The sequence below is a fragment of the Mustela nivalis genome (assembly GCF_964662115.1).
Source record: "Mustela nivalis genome assembly, chromosome: 11".
Classification (NCBI taxonomy): Eukaryota; Metazoa; Chordata; class Mammalia; order Carnivora; family Mustelidae; genus Mustela; species Mustela nivalis.
The window spans coordinates 38,691,721-38,711,020 of NC_139030.1; the positions used below are offsets into that span (position 1 = coordinate 38,691,721).

General features: G+C 36.8%; 1 protein-coding gene across 17 annotated transcripts in view; it reads right to left on the reverse strand.

Moving 5' to 3' along the window:
* ITGA4 (integrin subunit alpha 4) overlaps positions 1-19,300 on the reverse strand; it is a 220,344-nt gene that overhangs the window by 32,336 nt on the left and 168,708 nt on the right. For 15 of the 17 annotated variants that reach the window (XR_014300465.1, XR_014300468.1, XR_014300469.1 and 12 more), the window contains 6 exons: positions 18,864-18,975; positions 12,770-12,864; positions 11,482-11,572; positions 10,837-10,882; positions 10,273-10,427; positions 7,412-7,566 (listed from right to left, as the gene is read on the reverse strand). Coding sequence is in view for 10 of the 17 variants with exons in the window: in XM_082690224.1 (XP_082546350.1) it covers positions 7,412-7,566; positions 10,273-10,427; positions 10,837-10,882; positions 11,482-11,572; positions 12,770-12,864; positions 18,864-18,975 (654 nt within the window). In the remaining 7 variants the exon portion in view is untranslated. The remainder of the gene's footprint in view (positions 1-7,411; positions 7,567-10,272; positions 10,428-10,836; positions 10,883-11,481; positions 11,573-12,769; positions 12,865-18,863; positions 18,976-19,300) is intronic. The other 2 variants (XR_014300466.1, XR_014300467.1) reach the window with 1 other exon arrangement.

The following is a 19,300-nucleotide window of genomic DNA, read 5'->3' on the forward strand; positions in this document are numbered from 1 at the left end:
TGTCTGAAATTACACAAAGTCCACCTTTTCGTTTGACTTTTACAGAAATTCGTATTTATGGCCACTTGAGGACTGAGCCATAGGCCCGTATCTTCCTACTGTGTGTATGCAATAAAAAACCCAAAGGGTGGAGCCAGAAATGTTTACAAAGTTTACTGAATGAGAAAGGACACTGAGGTATAGACATTGCAACATATCTATGCATGGGTCTGCTGTGTGGAAGGAAGACTTTGGGGGATACAAAACTGAAAGTCTATACCTCTGTCACAATCCATAATAACCCAGAAATCCACACGCAGTGTGGGGGATGAGCATTCTGATGGATGTATACACAAGTACAGAAGAAGGAGGGCCACCAATCTACAGTCAAAAGAGGATGAGAAGGTCTTAGGAGAATTTTAAGCAAGGAATATAATCGGGTTTATGATTTTGAAATACCCCTCTGTTACAAATGTGGGAAATGGATTGGGGAGGGAGAAGGAAAGGCAGAGGCACAGACTGCAACTGAAGCCAGCACCACCACCTGTGACGATAACCGCTCTAGCTAGTCAGCTTGGTTTAGGGAGTGGAGAACGGTCTGGCATTACCAACACCTTGAGGAAAGACAGCACTCCCAAAGTAGGTGCTAGAACTGTACCACCAATACAACATTCTCAGCTTTTCCTTTATAGAATTCTTTAAACAGCACTGGGAACACATCATCTATAAATTTTAAAAATATTTATTGATTTCTACCTCATGTAATGAGTCATATTATCTCTAAGGAAGAATACAAACATGCAAATAGTAGTATTCTGTCTTCATAGATCTTGCAAACTAGCAAAGAATTAACATATGCTGGAATAATGGATACAATTCTTGACTACCATAACATCAGGATAGTTGCATAGGTCGGTTGTACTTAGATTTTCAGCAGAAATGTATGCATATATGGATCAGTTCATAGTCTAATGTGTAGACTGAGCTATGTACTTGTATAGCTGAACAATATAAACAAATAAATAAAATATAATTTACTAATCAAACATATATTCATTTCCTGGAAGTTATTTTTGAAAAAGATGGGCTTTAGAAGTCACCTAAACACTTACATAACAAAATAAAATTTCTTGATTTCAGAAATCCAAATATCTAGAAATTTGAGAAATCAAGGGAAAGAATGAACTAATCTACTGTATATGTAGGCAGGTTGATTTCATAATTACACAACATGCTAAGGCCACTGAACTCACTGGGTCTCTGAATATCAATGCAGACAGGCATTCCTGGTCTGATGACTAAGCTATGTATTTCTAGCTTTTACTGGAAATGTTGCAAGCAGGGTGAGAATCTTGTTACTTTATTTGTTGTCCCACTTTACCACCCTTTCTTCTCTTCTCAAACATCAGTGAATATTTTGATGTGGAGATTCCATCAAGATCAACCAAAAAAATCTCTATAAAAGCCTTCAGGGAAGTCTCAGTCCACCATAGCTACTCCAACATTCCTAAAAACCACTGCCAATTGTTAATTGAGTTTCCCTAAATCAAAGCAGCCTCAAAATTATCCCTTGTTCTAAGAACTTGTACTAAGAAATCACTAAGATCTAATCAAGTTGTATGTATGAATACAGCAAAGACAGAGATTCATTGTCACATATGTATATGGACAAGAAAACATTTTCACAGTGGGAAAAGTGACATCTAATAGAAGAGCATTTCAATAGATAAAACCCTATAAAGGTGTAAAAAACTTAACATTTCTACTGGAAGAAAACTATGAAAGGGAACAATTTCAAAGGTAGAGGTAATCAAATAAATAAAGGAAGTAGATTAATCACTTATGAAACCATTATGGAGGTTAAAACACAAAAGGCGTAAAAATCAATTTTATGTACAAAAATCAGTCAAGGAACTCACAAAAAAGGATGCAAATTATAACATTATATACATACAATGTGGAGGATGGGGTAAAAATGTAGTGCTTTTAGAATGGGTTTAAATTTAAATGACCAACAACTTAATAGAAATTGTTATATACTTAGGATGTGATATATGATTCTCATGGTAACTGCAAGTCAAACACCTATAATAGATACACAAAAATCAAGAGACAAAAACCCAAGTGTAACACTAAAGAAGGCCATCAAAGCACAAGGGGAGAGATCAAGAAAGGAGCAGAGAACCATAAAAACAACCATAAAACAAATAATAGATGGCAATAAATACATACCCAACAATAATTACTTTAATGTAAATGGACTAAATGCTTCAAAGGACAAAGGGTGACCGAATGGATTAAAATAACTAGACCCATCTATATGCTATATATAAGAGACTCACTTCAGACCTAAAGATACATGCAGACTGAAAAACAAAGGGGTAAAAAACATATACATACATGCAAGTGAAAAAAAAAAGTTACAGTAGCAATCCTTCCATCAGACAAATTATAGACTTTAAAACAAAGATCGCAGCAAGAGACAAAGAAGGCACTATATAAAGTGAAAATCCAACAAGATGATAAAACAATTGTATCTATGCACCCAACAATGGAAGCACGAAAATACAAAAGGCAATTATTAACACACAAAAAGGGAGAAACTAATGGGAATACAGCAATAGCAGGGGACTTTAACACCCCATGAATATCACTGGACAGATCATCCAAACACAATAACAAGGAAATAGTGGTTTCAATGACACATTAGACTAGATGGACCTAACAGATACATACAGAACATTCAATACAAAATCAGTAGAATATACATTGTTTACAAGTGCATATGGAACCTTTTCCAGGTGACATCACATGTTAGGTCACAAAACAAGTCTCAATAAATTTAATAAGCCTGAAATCATATGATGCATCTTCGTGGACCACAGGAATAAGAAACCAGGAATCAGTTACAAGAAAACTGGAAAAAATGCAAACACATGGAGGCTAAATAACATGGTACTAAATAACGAATGGGTAAACCAAGACATCAAAGAGGAAATAAAATACATGGAAACAAATGAAAATGAAAACACAATGGTCCAAAATATTTAGGATGCAGCAAAAGCAGTTCTAAGAGGGAAATTTTAGAGCAATACAGACATACCTCAAGAAACAAGAAAAAAACTCAAGCAAACACCTAAAGGAGCTAGAAGAACAAGAACAAACAAAAACCAACACTAGTAGAAGGAAGGAAATAATAAAGATGAGAGCTCAAGCAATGAAATAAAGACTAAAAACCACAAAACAATAGAAAAGATAAGGAGCTGGTTCTTTGAAAAGGTCAACAAACCTGGTAAATCACTAGGCCAGACTCACCAAGAAAAAAATGAGAGAAGACCAAAATAAAATCAGAAATGAAAAAGGAGAAACCACTGATACCACAAAAATATAAAGGATTGTTAAGAGAATATTATGATAAAATTATATGCCAAGAAATCAAACATAGAAGAAAGGGACAAATTCCTAGAAACATGTAATATTCCAAGACTGAATCAGAAAGAAATAGAAAATTGGCACAGACTGATTACTAGCAGAGAAATTGAATCAGTAATCAAAGAACTTTAACCAAAAGTCCAGGACCAGGGGATTTCATGATGAATTTTACCCAGCATTTAAAAAAAAGTTAATACCTATTCTTCTCAAACTATTCAAAAAAAAAAAAAAATAGAAGAGGAAGTAAAACTTCCAAATTCATTCTATGAGGCCAGCATTAGCCTGATACCAAGACCAAAGAAAGACATTACAAAAAAGAAAATTACTGGCCAGTTTCCCTGATTAACACAGATGCAAAAATCTTCAACAAAATATTAACAAACCAAATTCTGAGTAATACATTAAAAAATCATTTACCAAAATGAAGTGGCAAATTATTATTGCAGAGATGCAATGGTGATTCGATATTCACAAACCAACCAGTGTGGTAAATCGAATCAATAATTAAAGGATAAAAACTACATGATCATCTCAACAGATGCAGAAAAAAGGCTTCTGACAAAGTATAACATTCACTCATGATAAAAACTCCCAAAAAAGTAGATTTAAAGGGAACATACCTCAAGATTATAAATGCCGTATCAAAAAAATCCACAGCTAAAATTATACCCAATGGTGAAAAACTGTTAAGCTTTTCCTCTAAGAACAGGAACAAAACAAGGATGCCTACTCTCACCACCTTTACTCAACATAGTATGAGAAGTCCTACCCAGCAATCAGACAAGGAAAAGAAATAAAAGGCATCCACATTGGTAAGGAAAAACTAAAACTTCCACTATTTGCATATGAAATGATTCTATATAGAGAACACTCTAAAGACTACAAAAAAACTACTAAATTGGGATCGAGCACTACATTGGGCTCCCTGCTCAGCCAGGAGCCTGCTTCTTCCTCGCTTTCTGCTGCTGCCCCTGCCTGTGCTCTCTTGCTCACTGTCAAATAAATAAAATCTTTTTTAAAACCCTCTTAAAAGATAGATAGGGCTAGAATCAGAATTTTAAGCTTGTGAGAGTGGCTAGAATAAAACAAATAAGAAATGACAAGTACAGGCAAGGATGTAGAGAAAAAGGAACCACGGTGTACTGTTGGTGGGGATGCAAACTGGTTCAGTCACTGTGGTAAACAGTGTGGAGGTTCCTTGAAAAGTTATAAATAGGATTACCCTATGATCCAGTAATTCCATTACTGGGTATCTACTCAAAGAAAATGAAAACACTAATTCAAAAAAATATATACCCCTACTACTGCAGCATTATTAACAATAGCCAAGACAGGAAAGCAACCCAAGTGTTCACTGATAGATAAAGATGTCATGTACACACACACACACACACACACACACACACACACACAGGAATATTACTAAGCCATAAAGAAGAACGAGATCCTGCCATTTGTAACAACATGGATGACCCCAGAGAGTATAATGTTAGAGAAAATAAGTCCAAGAAAGACAAAGGTCATACAATTTCACTCATTTATGGATTTTAAGAAAGAAAACAAAGAAAAAAGAGAAACAAAAAACCAGACTCAAGAGAATAGAGAGAGGGAAGCTGGGAGCATGGGTGCAACAGATAAAGGGGATAAGAGGACACTTATCTTCTGAGCACCGAGTAATACATGGAACTGTTGAATCACTATACGGTACACCTGAAACTAATTTAACACTGTAGGTTAACTACTTGGGAGTTAAAATTTTAAAAAGAACACACTTATCGTGATGGGCACTAATGGATAAAATTCTTAATTGTTATATTCAACATCTAAAACTAATATAACACTGTCTGTTAACTGTACTTCAATAAATAAAACGCACCCTTCATTTCTTCCCCAGCACTCCACAATTTCCTGTACGCTGCACTGTTTCCTTTTTCAATCACCTTTATCTTCTAAAACGCTGTAAAATTTACATTACCATGTTTACCACATGGTTTGTCTTACTCCATTCTACTGTCAACTCAATGAGGGTAGTGATCTTTTTATATTTCACTGCTATACCCAAGTGTTTCAACAGAACCTGATGCAACACTGGTACTCAAATACCTACAGAATTAATGGAGACTTGGAGCTTCAGTGGTATGACCAATGGGAACAACCACACGAGGAAAGTGTGCCCAGCTGGTAGGCAGAGAGCCCTGAGATGTGGGGGCTATGGGCCTGGCTACGTAATCACCAACTCTACCTCATTTCACTGTAAAGGAAGCTGAAGCATAGTATTCCTTCAGTCTCCTGATACTTGGCATGTTTTATGGAACAACGGGATAATCCAGGCATCCTGACCATTGCTCATCTTTTCTACGATCATTAAGAAGGCATAAAAGTATCAGTTTCTGTCCCATTCTTCTGGACTGGAGAAGTTTAACAGTGTTCATGTTTCTGAACAGCTTCAGCTACCATGCTGGTGTGGTGGAAAATATACTCAGAGTATTCCCTTATCTTCCTACATCACAACTGGAGCTGTTTTCATTTTAATAATGGCCTCAATTACCTTAAAAAAAAAAAAAAAAAAACTCACTCCGTACCAATCCCAGAGGTTAAATGCCTTTGTTTGGCATTTACAGTATGGTCAAAAAGTCAATGGCTGTGACCTGGGACCATGATACCAGGGTAACACTACAAGTATGTGTTGACAACACAGACCTCTGCTAACTTGTGCTTTGCACTGCAAGTCATTCTGATGAGAACATACAATTTTGTGGAATCCTTTCTTGTTAGAACAATGCCAAGAAACACAGGACTAAAGAAGTCAGGTCAATTTCCAGTTAGCGATACAAATTCAACACAATAGGTTTCTTTGTGAATGTCTAACGTTGGCCCTTTTACTGCCTTGAAAATGGTCTCAACGATAGTGTCCAAGATTGACTGACCTAAGTAAAATCACAACTAAGGGGATTTAAAAAAAACAAAGCAAAACCTTCTTTAATCCCTACTATATAAATAATGGTTACATTAGTAATATTATATACTTCTGGCTCTCAACCATGTAATAGATTTATTCTAATGCTATAATAAAAACTGTTAAGGGAAATGAGGAAACAACACAGGGATTATTACTCTTAGCATTTAATAGTGTTAGAATCTTGATACTTGTTTGCATTTGCTTGGAAAGAAGTATCTCAGGGAAAATTAAGTTCTAAGTTGAGGCTACCATTTGAAATACCAGAAAGGGCTCCCGGGAATAGTTTGGCTTTTTTGTGACAATAGATTTTCTGATGAAGTACACCATTCCCTAATAGAAAAGACCTGGCACTGCTTCATATGAGGGGGGGAAAAAATTGACCAAGGCAAGGAACAGGACGATCAGTTGGAAATGAGTGCTTTAATAAAAGGAACATGAAATTGGCTGTGCTTTGGCAGGACGTACCCCCAGACATCCTGAAAGCCATTGTCCTAGCCTGCAGATGATCCCCATCAGGCTGCAACTGCGCAAGTTCCCACTGACATCATGGACAATGCTGGCACAGAGACAAAGACCGCATCCAAAAGCGGTCATGGTGGATTCTGCTTCCCTAGAGTCACATGAGAAACAAACCAACTTCCCGGCCTCCTCTCTCAGCACCCCCGCAAAACCCTACCAAGGTAACAGGCGTGAGGCTCAGCAGTGCCACTCAGCATGTACATTTCTCAGGAAGTGTATAAACAGGGATGTGGACACAGCAATTATGGGAAGGAAAAGGCCAATCTTTAAAAAGAGTGATGCGGGCAAGTGTGATAAATGTGAAATAAGGACGATGCAAAAAGTGGACTTGGAATGATCCAGGTCCCAGGACTGTCGAACATTTTAACTCTAGAACAACAAACACGTCAGCTAGTTCAGCCGGACGGGCGGGGATCACACTTGCTTACAACCACATTTTATAAAAGGATACTGATGCAATAGCATTTCTACTACACTGATAATACTGAAGTTTATTCATTCATAAAAAGGAGTTTACATTACCCGCAGAAATGCTTGATGTGTTTTGCAGTTAGCTACTCTGCTTGACACTTTTATGCTGCCCGTGATCACATCAGACGTTCCATTAGAAGAAAAGTAGAATCTTGACGGAGAGTCTATCTTCCGGTTCACATCCAGACTCATGTTATAAAACAAAACTGCAAAATGTAGAGAGAATTGCAATCAATATAATCACCTAAAAGCATGATTTTTTTTGAACTGAAAATAGTCATAATTATATCCAAACTGGAAATATCTTAAATTCTCTTCATTAAATGTCTTTTAAAAAATAAACTAAAATATGGAAGAGGAAACAATTTAAAAAATTACAAATTGCTAAAATTGTAATAAAGGTTTATAAGCTTCTCTCTAGGTTTCTACTTTTAACTATTAACATCTTTATTTACTTAATTTTCTGACATATAAATATTTCAAAACTACAATACTAAAACTGTGACTACCAATAAAAGTTCTGAGTAAAGTTTCAGATTTCTCTGGAGTCCTTTTGGCCTTAGAATATCCAACTAAGGATGCACAGACAGAACACAGCACTGAAAGCCCACTTGATATTATTCTACCTTGTGTGGTTACAGAACTAATTTTGTATATGGTTAGGTTCATTTCTTTCTGTTTGTCCCTAATGTGAGGGGTTGCTATTTACTATTATTTTTTAAACTGTAATGTGAACAAGGGGTTCAAAAGTCAAACCTATATAAAACAGTTGAAAGAGGTCTCCTTTTCCAGCCCCAGACCCTGATTAGTATCCTCTGTGTTTTTATTGGTTTCCAGTTTGACCTTCCGGTGTTGATTTGGGCAAAATACAGACATTCTCTCAATATTCTGGCAGCCTGGTAAGATGTACTCCAATTCTGACACAGTACATAATCATCTGCTAATGAATATCCTCAATTAGATTAAGGTTTTGCCCATTGTTCTACCACCATGGCTCTAGCCAGGACTTCTGCAGGGCACTATTCAACAGGAGTCTGATCTTAAGTAGATATAAAGTAGATATACTAAGTTCATTCTGTACTTTTCATTACAGGCCAATTAAGTCAAATTAACAAGCAACCAAGAAAATTCCAAGCCAGATATTACCAAGAAAGTCAGAGACATTTTTTTAAATCTATTAGGGTTCTTTGCAAAACAAGCTACATCTAACAGTCTGCTGAGAGGTCACTCATACAGAAGCAATAACTCAGAAATGGTATTTTTAAGGATTTATTGAATTCCTGAAGCGTTCATTCACATTTTAGGAGTAACACACTCTTCTGGAAGGATTCTGTCTACTTACTTCAAGGAAACATAAGTCTAAAACCTATCTTACTCTTACAAATTTCAAATAAATCTTTAACCTTCCTTTTATTTAGAAAGTGAATAATGAAGTCCAAATCAATTGGCCTCAAAATTACAACAGCGGAGATCCAGTGCCTCAGAGTGGAGCTGCAATGGAGTCAGCTACCTACAATTCATCACCATAAATTCACACAAAAAGTAAATTAAAAAAAAAAAAGTGAATAAAAACCCACTTCAAGTGGCAAAACATACTGGTTTTATGAAACATGCTTACCACATGAAGTATTTCTCCCAAGGACTCATTTTATGCAACAGTAAAGCTTGTATTTGTAACAGTGCTGTGATTATTTATGCATTTCATTTAACCATTTTTAAAAATGTCTCGTCATAATGGAATTGGTGGTACGACAAGCACTGATTTTGCATAAAGGGAAACAGTGGTATCTGTTTAAGGTGTATTGTTCAGATCATCCATCAGTGTGACTGTGTTATGGGGGCCATACTCTGACACTGCCACTTCTTGGATCTGTAACCCTAGATTAAGGTTTTGCCCATTGTTCTACCACCATGGCTCTAGCCAGGACTTCTGCAGGGCACTATTCAACAGGAGTCTGATCTTAAGTAGATATAAAGTAGATATACTAAGTTCATTCTGTACTTTTCATTACAGGCCAATTAAGGCTGAGACCTCTGAAACTATGTATCCATCATTTAGCTCAGGATTTGTGCCCTGCCCTTCATCATGTTTAGCTGATGAGAGCCTACAGGGTCACAAATGCAATCAACTCGATAGGTCTTGTGTGGCTCATGAACTTTAGATATTATTAACGTACAAATAATAAACCCAGGCATGCTTCTGTCCTACCACTGGCTAGTTTCATTAGTTATTCTGTTATTAGCTTAAGTATAACATAAGTAGGTGTGTAACTTGCTAGAGAAAATGTAATATTCACCAAGACATGAATCTGTGATTTGACAGTAACCACAATTTTGTGTGAGCCATCTCAATGCTACTTTCTCCAGAGCAGATAACTGAGAGCTACCTGTGTAAAGGGAACAGGACAGGACTCTCAGAAGCAAACAGTCACAGAAAATCCTTAAGAGATGTGTGTTACGTATGGAAATTAGAATCGGGGTCTAGATTTGAGATATGCTTCTTCAATTACTCAAAGGATAACATACAAAGACAAGAAATGTCTCCTCCTCTGGGCTTCCAACTTAAGTCCGCTCCAGCTATAAAAGGAGCCCAATTAAATGGTGGAGAAGCTGTGGGAATGTTCTTTCTTTTCTAAGGATATACTACCTATGAAGCGGAGCGGAGTTTAGCTCACCCTAATATAGCAAGTGATACTCCTGCTTTTCTTGTTGTAACTTCTAAACAACGATAGCCTCCTACGGTGCCCCACTCATTGGTAAGAACAACATGAGAACTCAAAAGATGAGGCAGAAAGGTGTACTGGCCTCTAGGGCAAGACACCATGATGGCTCAGAAGAGGACCATGAGACGAGCGAGCGGAGCGCACACGCAGGGTAAGTCCTGTAAGATTTACACTTATACTTATACTTACCAATATAACCTGGAACCTCTTTGCCCTTGTATGAGAAACAGAGTGTTAGATCCATGCACACAGAAGGCAATCCATTTTCAACACAGTCAAAATTTGTTCTATTTACTGACTCAGGATGCTTTAAGGAAGCTTCGACAATCACTACAGGTCTTGTCCTAAGAAGGAAATAAAATTAGCAATATTAACCGCAGAATTATTTTTCCTTAAGAAAAAACTGCATGTTGTTTTGTCAGCTGCCATTGTCCAAGTAACTTCATAAAATTGCTTTATTAATACTATGTGCATAAATGCTCAATTTCATTTCTGGGCATGAATCAAGAGAAATTTTCATTTAAATGCTGAAAAATGTTGACTTTGCCTGATGATTTGTTTGATTATAATACCCTGTAAGGGGGAAGGAGTATTCGAAAGTGCAATGAAATTTCAGAATACCAAAAAAAAAAAACAAAAAACAAAAAACAAAAAACATTTTGAGGTCACCACCACTGCTGATTTTAAAAATTGTCTCCCATCATTTACAATTAGGTTCAATTGTCATTAAGCAGTGAAATGCATCAACCTTACCTTAGCAACACAGCAGAATCAGACCGAAAAGCACCAACTGCCACATCTGGAGGAGGAAAAACAACAGATTAATGAACATCATTAGTCAAAGAGAATTATTTTCAGCCATAAATACTTAACTGTGTATCACCTTTTGACTGTATCAAATACTATTTACAGAAAAATTAATTAGAAAAGATATACTTACATCTTAGGATTCATTCCACATTTGTCTGAGTCTATTCATTTATAATAATATTCACCCCTTTACTATATAAACAAACTTTATGATAAAAATAGGATATAAAGATAAGCTTACTAAAAATTCCATTTTTAAACTACAAACATTCACCCAGTAATCTCCTCTCAAAATACAAAAAAAAAAAAAAAAAAAAAAAGCCTTTCTTTTTAGCATCTTATGTTTGATTTATTTCCATGGGTGCTTTTCATTTTCTCAAGAACAAAGAATAAAATGTCAAGTAACAGTGTGAAGCTGAGAAACTATTTGATCGTTTCTGACCCATCTTGAATTCAAGAGCTTTAAAAATGAAGGAAATAAATTACCAGTAAATTAGAGTTTTTCTATACCAGTTTTCTGTACTTTGCAATAAAGCAACATCCACAATAAAACTCATTTCAATTTATGAAATACAATTTTATACTCACCTACATATCCATTATTATCTGCATCAATTTGTCCCGATATAGACTGTCCAAACATACTTAATGATTCGCTGATTTGAAGTCCTTCAATTCTCTGAAAAATAGGCAGGTTGAGTAGGAAGCAGTTTTTGAGCACCTAGTATCTTAGAGAAGCAATAATTTAGTTACATAATGAGCCTTAAAACACCCAGGTACATTTTGTAACAAAATGCATTCAAGTCAAATACATGGATTTAAGAGCAACAAAAGTTTCCAGCTTGAACTGGACAGGTGACGTCTACTCTCTGACTAGAGAAAAAAAAAATCCCTTTGTGACTAGAAAAAAAAAAAATCACAAAGAGAAAATTATATAGTATAGATCTTCTTAAACAGTCTTGACTCCCTCTCCCCAGTCTCCTTTCAGGCTCTTTATTTATCTCCCAGATGAACATGAATAACCAAACAAGTAATTTGGAAAAGGAGACGTGAATAATCACTGAGCGGAGCCTACTACTCAGCCTTATGATGAAAGCCTCCCTATGGAGCCAGACTGTTTCCTAGCACACTATACTACAACTGAAGTCAGACATGTGTTTCCCATTCCATAGGTCTAACTTCACATCCAGATACTGATTTCCATGTCTCAGCCTGGTATCCATGCTAAGAAAATCAGTAATTTTTACTAGGCAAGTATAGATTTTTCATGTTGAATATGGAGAACCATTTGTCGATTTTGCTCCCTCAAAAATTGCAGTATTAGCTAATATTTCCCTAAAAGTATCTTTAGAAAATCTTTTCTGCAGGAGTATGGAGTGTTTTCTATGCACTGAAATGGCCTGATTTGTTAGAAGACAAAAGTGAGGTCAGAATTAGATCAGGGAACTTTATTAGAAGCTCCCATCTTGAGCTGTGCCCTGAAAGGAACACAGTAACATGTGCTCGCTCTCTCCCAGTGAGACCTCCCTGAAACATGGGGCTTTAGGCACCAGGCAAGACAGCTCATTAAAGCCACATGGGCTTATTCAAAACAGGACAGATACCATCTCAGAACATAAATTTGCAGAATGCAAAGAAAATCTTCAGTAGATTAAAAACAAATGAGAATGGATGTGAACCAAACTCTTCTAGAAAAAAGTGATTCCAAAGAGTTATTAATGACCTTCAAAATGAGACCACCTACTGTTATTATAAGATAAGGGTGAAATAGAATATATTAAATACTCAAAAGAACAAATTAAGAAAAATAAATCCACATTAACCCTGGAAGTTTCAGAAACTATTATCAGGACTTCCTCTGGAAACAGTATTCTACCTGTGAGAACACTGACGAGATTCCATCTGCTCTGCCGTTGTAAATATAAATAGCACCTCGCAAGTCATCTTCTTGTGGAGCTCCAATAGCAACATCTATTCCAGAATTTCAATGGCAGAAAAAAGATATAATTCTTAGTACAAAGAATGCAACTCCAAAAACTAACTTCCATACTTAATGCATATCACATAAGAAAATTCCTTATCAGGGTGCCTGGGTGGCTCAGTCGTTAAGTGTCTGCCTTAGGCTCAGGTCATGATCTCAGACTCTTGGGATAGAACAACACCCCCACCCCCAATCTGGTTTCCCTGCTCAGCAGGAAGCCTGCTTCTCCTTCTCCCACTCCCCTTGCCTGTGTTCTCTCTCTCGCTGTGTCTCTCTCTGTCAAATCAATAAAATCGCTAAAAATAAAAAAAGAAAATACTTTATTTAAAAAAATACTTTCCTCACCAGACAGAAAAAAGTGTCACAAAACATGGTATCATCAGAACAACGCACAGGACTGGGCAGAATCATCAGTGCATGGAAGCAGCAGAGAGAAAGGATCGGAGAGGCCCTCTAACATGATGGTTAAGGGCATGGGTTCTCCAGCCAAACCACCAAAGCCTGACCAGCCCACTCCCCCCTACCCTCCCACCCCGTCCATCCTCCCCTGCCCCCCCCCCCGGCCATTTCCTAACCTCACTGTGTCTCCAGTCTCCAGTCCCTCACCTATAGCATGTGGTCATAAGAGAAAAACTCACCCTCAGCATAGGACAACCCCAGCACATAAATTATCAACTGTGAATATTATAACCCTAAGATTCTCTATTTTGAGTTCTGGGTTCTACTTTATTTGCAACATCACTTCTAAATTCCTGTTCCAGTGAAAGTAATTAAGATATTTTTTAAGGATATCTGTATTTACACATGTACATACGTGCAAACTCGATTTTGGAAAGCGAATCTGTTCTGTAAAGTAATGACTACATCACTTTTAATGACAAGGAATTCGTGTCAGATTATGATGGCAGGAGAAAAAATAAGGAGTTAATTGAGTGACATAAGCAAGAGAAAACAAACTATGAATGACATGGTTTCTTAAGGGCAATAAATATATAACACCCAGGAGAAATATAATATTTTATGGTTGCAAAGCATTTCACTAGTGTTACAAGGTATCAGGTCTATTTATTTGGGTATATTCATGTAATATGTTCTTATTACTTCAATAGAAACCTAAAATAGAGAAAGTTTACTTTCATAAAGTCAATATTTACTAGTTTATCAGATTTAAAACTTTTAACAACTACAGTGATCATTTCTGACTATTTCAATGAGAATAAAAACCTTCCTTAAATATAGTTCTATGCCAAATGCTGTACAATTAAAAAAAAAAATCTTTTCTAAGTAAGCTCCATGCCCAGTTTGGGGCTCAAAACTTACCACCCTGAGATCAAGAGTCATATGCTCTACCAATGGAGCCTCTTGAAGATTTTAAGTAATCTATACAACCAAAGTGGGGTTCGAACCTACAACCCTGAGATCAAGAGTCACAGGTCTTACTAACTAAGCCAGCCAGGTGCTCCAAATGCTATACTATTCTAATATCAAAAAGTAAATGATAGACATACCTTATGTTTATTGTTTAGACATAGTAAGGCTGCTCTCTTGATCTGTGCAAATTATTTTAAATTCTCATATACAACTATACCCAATCATTGACTTACAATTCACTGATAATTACTATATTCTAGGCATTTTCCAGGCACTGGTCATACAGGGGGGTACCATGAACAGGAACTATAGCCTTGCCGGAATAAAAACACCCCATACAAGATGGTGGTGGAAATGAGGGAAGGCTTCACAAAAAAAGAGGAAGCCCAGGCTGAGACCCAGGTATTGAGACCCAGTGAAAGTTGGCTGAAGGCAGTTTAGACAGAGGCAACAGGCACATAATGGCAGGTGACAAAGGGGCAATATGGCACCCATGAACAATGGCGGTGAGTTTGAAATACATGGAGCCACATATGCACAGACTAACTACTCATAGGAACATCAGAGGAAGGAGCAGAAAGGGGTGGGGGGTGGGGGAGAAGAAGAGGGAGGTAAGGAAAGGAGTGTGAGGAGAAGTGGCCTGTGGCCACTGAAGACAACAGTTACGGAAGCCATTCCTCACGGCCGGTTTATACTCGGCCAAGTAACTAGGATGTAAAGCTCGCTAAGCCTGGGCTACAAAGGGGTTGATATGCAGAAATTCCTGCAGTAACAGTTACTAGTCATAGTGATGTAAGGTACATGTCTTGAAACAATACAAATGGGCCTTTTCAAATGAAATAAAAAGGCCCAGGTCAAGGTCATTCCAAGCAGAAGACACGAGGGTTGCATTCAGTCTTTTCCTATCTTATATATAAGATTTAAACTCTGCTAAGATTATATTTGCATCAGTTATAGAAAATACTAAAATTTTAGCAATAATTATAGTTTTAAGGAAAGTACATGTTTTTTCCGTTTTTTTTTTTTTTTAATGCCATTTGGTACACAACATACAGAACAGACAGACATTTTTGACAATTTTTCCTACTTTCCATCTGAACATTTTATTTCATTGTTAGTGTAAACTACAACAATGATCCCTGGTATAATCACAATAATTTTAACATCAGCGAACACATAATGCTTAAGACAACGTGGGCACCGCACTAGGGACTTCACACGTACTAACTCATGTAACTCGAATAACTAGTGAGTAAGTACATTTTTTTTTTAAGATTTTTTATTTATTTGACAGATCACAAGTAGGCAGAGAGGCAGGCAGAGAGAGAGAGGAGGAAGTAGGCTCCCACTGAGCAGAGAGCCCGATGAGAGGCTCAATCCCAGGACCCTGGGATCAAGACCTGAGCTGAAGGCAGAGGCTTTAACCCACTGAGCCACCCAGGCACCCCCAAGAGTAAGTACTTTTTGATCCCAACTCTGATGAGGAAATGGAGGCACAGACTGTAACTTGCTCAAGGTCCCAGAGCTCAGATGTGAAGAAGCTGGGACGCAGAACCTACATCCTGGCTCCAAAGGCTGTGCTCACCCACCCCACACTCTATGGAATCATTAACTCTGCAGGCTGAGCCCAGTGTTCTCCTCTCCTGAAAACTTCTCCAGTTCTGTGTCAAAGAACTGCTTGATTCGTGATTTGGTAAATGTATCAATATTTATTTCAGAGACACATAAAGTAATAATGCAGCTTATAATTTAAAATTATAGAATTTTTTTATGGCTCAGGTCAAAAATTATTCAAACATACAGTCTAAAAGTGACATAAAAATCCTCAAGGTGAAAAACCTAAACCAAAAAGAAATGATTTTGCCAAATCTCCTTTAGAGATGAAATCCTGAATGCTGTCTGCCAGGCACTCTGTCATGTAGGTCCATTCACATACCTTTTCCCTAACTTCCTCATCATTCTGATGCAATTTTTATGCTAGAATTGATGCCAAATTGATTATCTCCTTAGAAAATGGTTTGCTTTGCTTTTCTAAATACAAAGGAAATTCATATTTTTTAACACAAAAAAGGGACAGAATAGGATTGCAAAAATAACTTAGGTCTACTACAGAAAACACCATGAAAGGGTGCACATTAGGAAGAGGACATTAACTCTGATTTGCATCTCTGCCTGGAGGTGGAAGGAAAAAGAACAGGTGAGATTTTATCCCCTTTCTATACAATCCCACACATCCTGCCATGAACAAAAAGTAACTTCATCCATTTACCTCAGAACCATTAGATAAGACAGAAGTTGGGGTAAAGAAATAATGGAAATACATAAAGAAAAATAAAACTGAGGTGCCTTGCTTTCTCACCCAGGCAGACATGGTGGGAAGGGCCTCAGTGAAGGAGTATTGAGCCTGTTTCCAAACCATCGGGGGCTTGTTAACATCTAAAATGTACAAAATGCTTTCTCACTAGCAAAATAAAAATACTACTCAGCCCCCCAAAAGAAATTATCCTGCCTTTTGTGACAACATATATGTTCCAGATGGCATTTTGCTCAGTGAAGTAAGTCAGAGAAAGACTAACATTACATGACCTCACTTAGAGGTGGAATCTCAAAAAAAAAAAAAAAAAAAAAAGGAAACTCAGACCCAGATCAGATTGGGGGCTGCTAGAGGTGAGGGGTAGGAGAATTGGGTGTAAAGGTCAAAGGGTACAAGTTTCCAGTTCCAAGACAAAGTTCTGAGATTACACATACATCATGATGACTAGAGTTACAGACATTGTTTATTTCAAAGTTGCTAAGAGAGTAGATCCTAAGTTGTCACAAGAAAAAAAATTGTGACTATGTGAAGGAACAGATGTTAACTAAACTCATAGTGGTAATCATTTTGCACTATATACATAAATCATTATGTTGTATACCATCAACTTATGTAATGTTAGATTTCAATTACATCTCAGTAAAACTAAAAATAATTAGAAGTGACAAGTAGAAAAAGCTATGCAAACATGCACTGAAGTAAGCATTAATGTAGCTACTAAATGTAAACAGTGAATCATAAATGAAATTATAAATAGCACAAATTATGCTAAATATGTTGAATATGCTGAAATATTAAAAATAATCGGTTGAATAATAATCTTCCAGACATAGAGGCATTACCTTTAGGAGTGGAAAGCTGAGGACTCCAGGACACAAGTGCTGTCCAAAGCCTGCAAAAATGCCTGGTGCTCTTGGGGTCCTCCCCTCAGTTCCTCTTCCCAAGTCTCATAGACAGAACACTTTCTATCCCTCTTGCACCAACGGAAAACTGCTTGGGATTCTCCCAGCGACTGGACTGATAAAACTGCCTACTGTCCATGACATTTTTACCACTCTGATTTTAGGGATTCGGGTTTGTCACGGACATTTTGACTTAATTTTATACTCCATTTGATTATAAAATTATAGAAAAGGGTGCCACCATTTCCTTTGTTTGCATTTATTATAGCAAATACTCTATACCTGGCCTGATACATTTGTCACAAACTAAGTGTTCAGTAAATAGCAGAATTGCCAATTCTTGTGAAATGTAACATCATAATAAAACCTTATTGAAGTTTTAATGTAGAATGTCACATGTGCCATAATAACCACAAAAATATATACTTATTTCCTTTTCCTTTTAAAACAGAAAAACTCTAGAAATGGTAATATCTGTATACCAAATTATGCTCTTATATTTAATAGGGTTCATATAGTCAATATGTGATATATATTCTAAATACTCAAAATATATATCCAATAACCTGCTAACTTCCCTCTCAAAGACTAACACATTTTATGCATTTCAAGTAGAATGAAGCCTTTAGGGATCAGAAATTAAACTACTACTTAAAGTAGTCCCTCACTTATTTCTAATATCCAAGTAAATTTTGACCTAACACCACGATAAACCAATTGCCAATGACCATATCAAGAGGAAAGACAATTCTGAGTTTTGAAGGCATAAAATACTGACTTGCTGAACTCTAGAAATTACACACATTCCTCTCAAATCCATTCACCATTTTATGCAGAATTTTACCAGACTTGGTTACGCCTCAGTATTAGACTGAAAGAAGTCAATGTTTAAGAGGGAAGGCTGGTAGACACTGGTATTTCAATAGCAGGCATGCTATCCTTGCAACAGGCACAGTAATGACAGTACCGTCTACTCCATTCTGGAGAGGCTTCCATATCAGTTGGTAAGTAGCCATTACTGCTGGGTCTACCCGTTGCTGCCTCATCACCGCTTAGGAATCTCTCTCACACATTTCCCCAAATCCTTCCACCGTACAGCAGCTGAACACTAGGAAACTTCTGGATCTCTGCTCCATCTCTGCAGCTAGCCTCTGTTGGGTCTTGTCAGTGTCTTTACCCTACTTGTCATCAAATAGCACAGTCTAAGGAGTCTGATCAATTAAGAATCAATAACTGACAAGTGAGGAGCAGTCAGATGTAACACTAAAAAGAAAATAAATAGTGTAATATTCTGGCTCCATTTTCTGGAGAACGGCAAATGACCTAAAACCCCACTCCTATTCTCTTCCGTGTATCATTTTCAAAGCAGAAATCAAATACTGAATTAGATTTTTTTAATTACCTTCAAAGCCATCATTATCAATGTCACCAAGATTAACTATAGATTCCCCAAATCTTGCAGCATATTTGTCACTTCCAATGAGCTCTGTTTCCATTTCATTCATTACTGCTCCCTAGACAGAAAAGGGGAGAAAAGTGTCATCATAACACTCCCTGACAACTTTACACATGATTTACCGTTGTAATTGGATATGGATTTTTTTCTAATGCTTCAAACAAGTTGGACAAACTACAGACTGAGCTTTAGTACACACATCTCAGTTCAATTCAATAAATATTTATCAAGTATGTCAACACATATAATAGTATGATTAGAGCTCAGAGGACATAAAAATTGTCAAACTCATGATCCCTAGCTTTGAAAATCCAATAAATCACTTTGATAATTCAATTTAGCAAATATTTATTGAGTTCCTACTAAAGGCAATACACTATGCA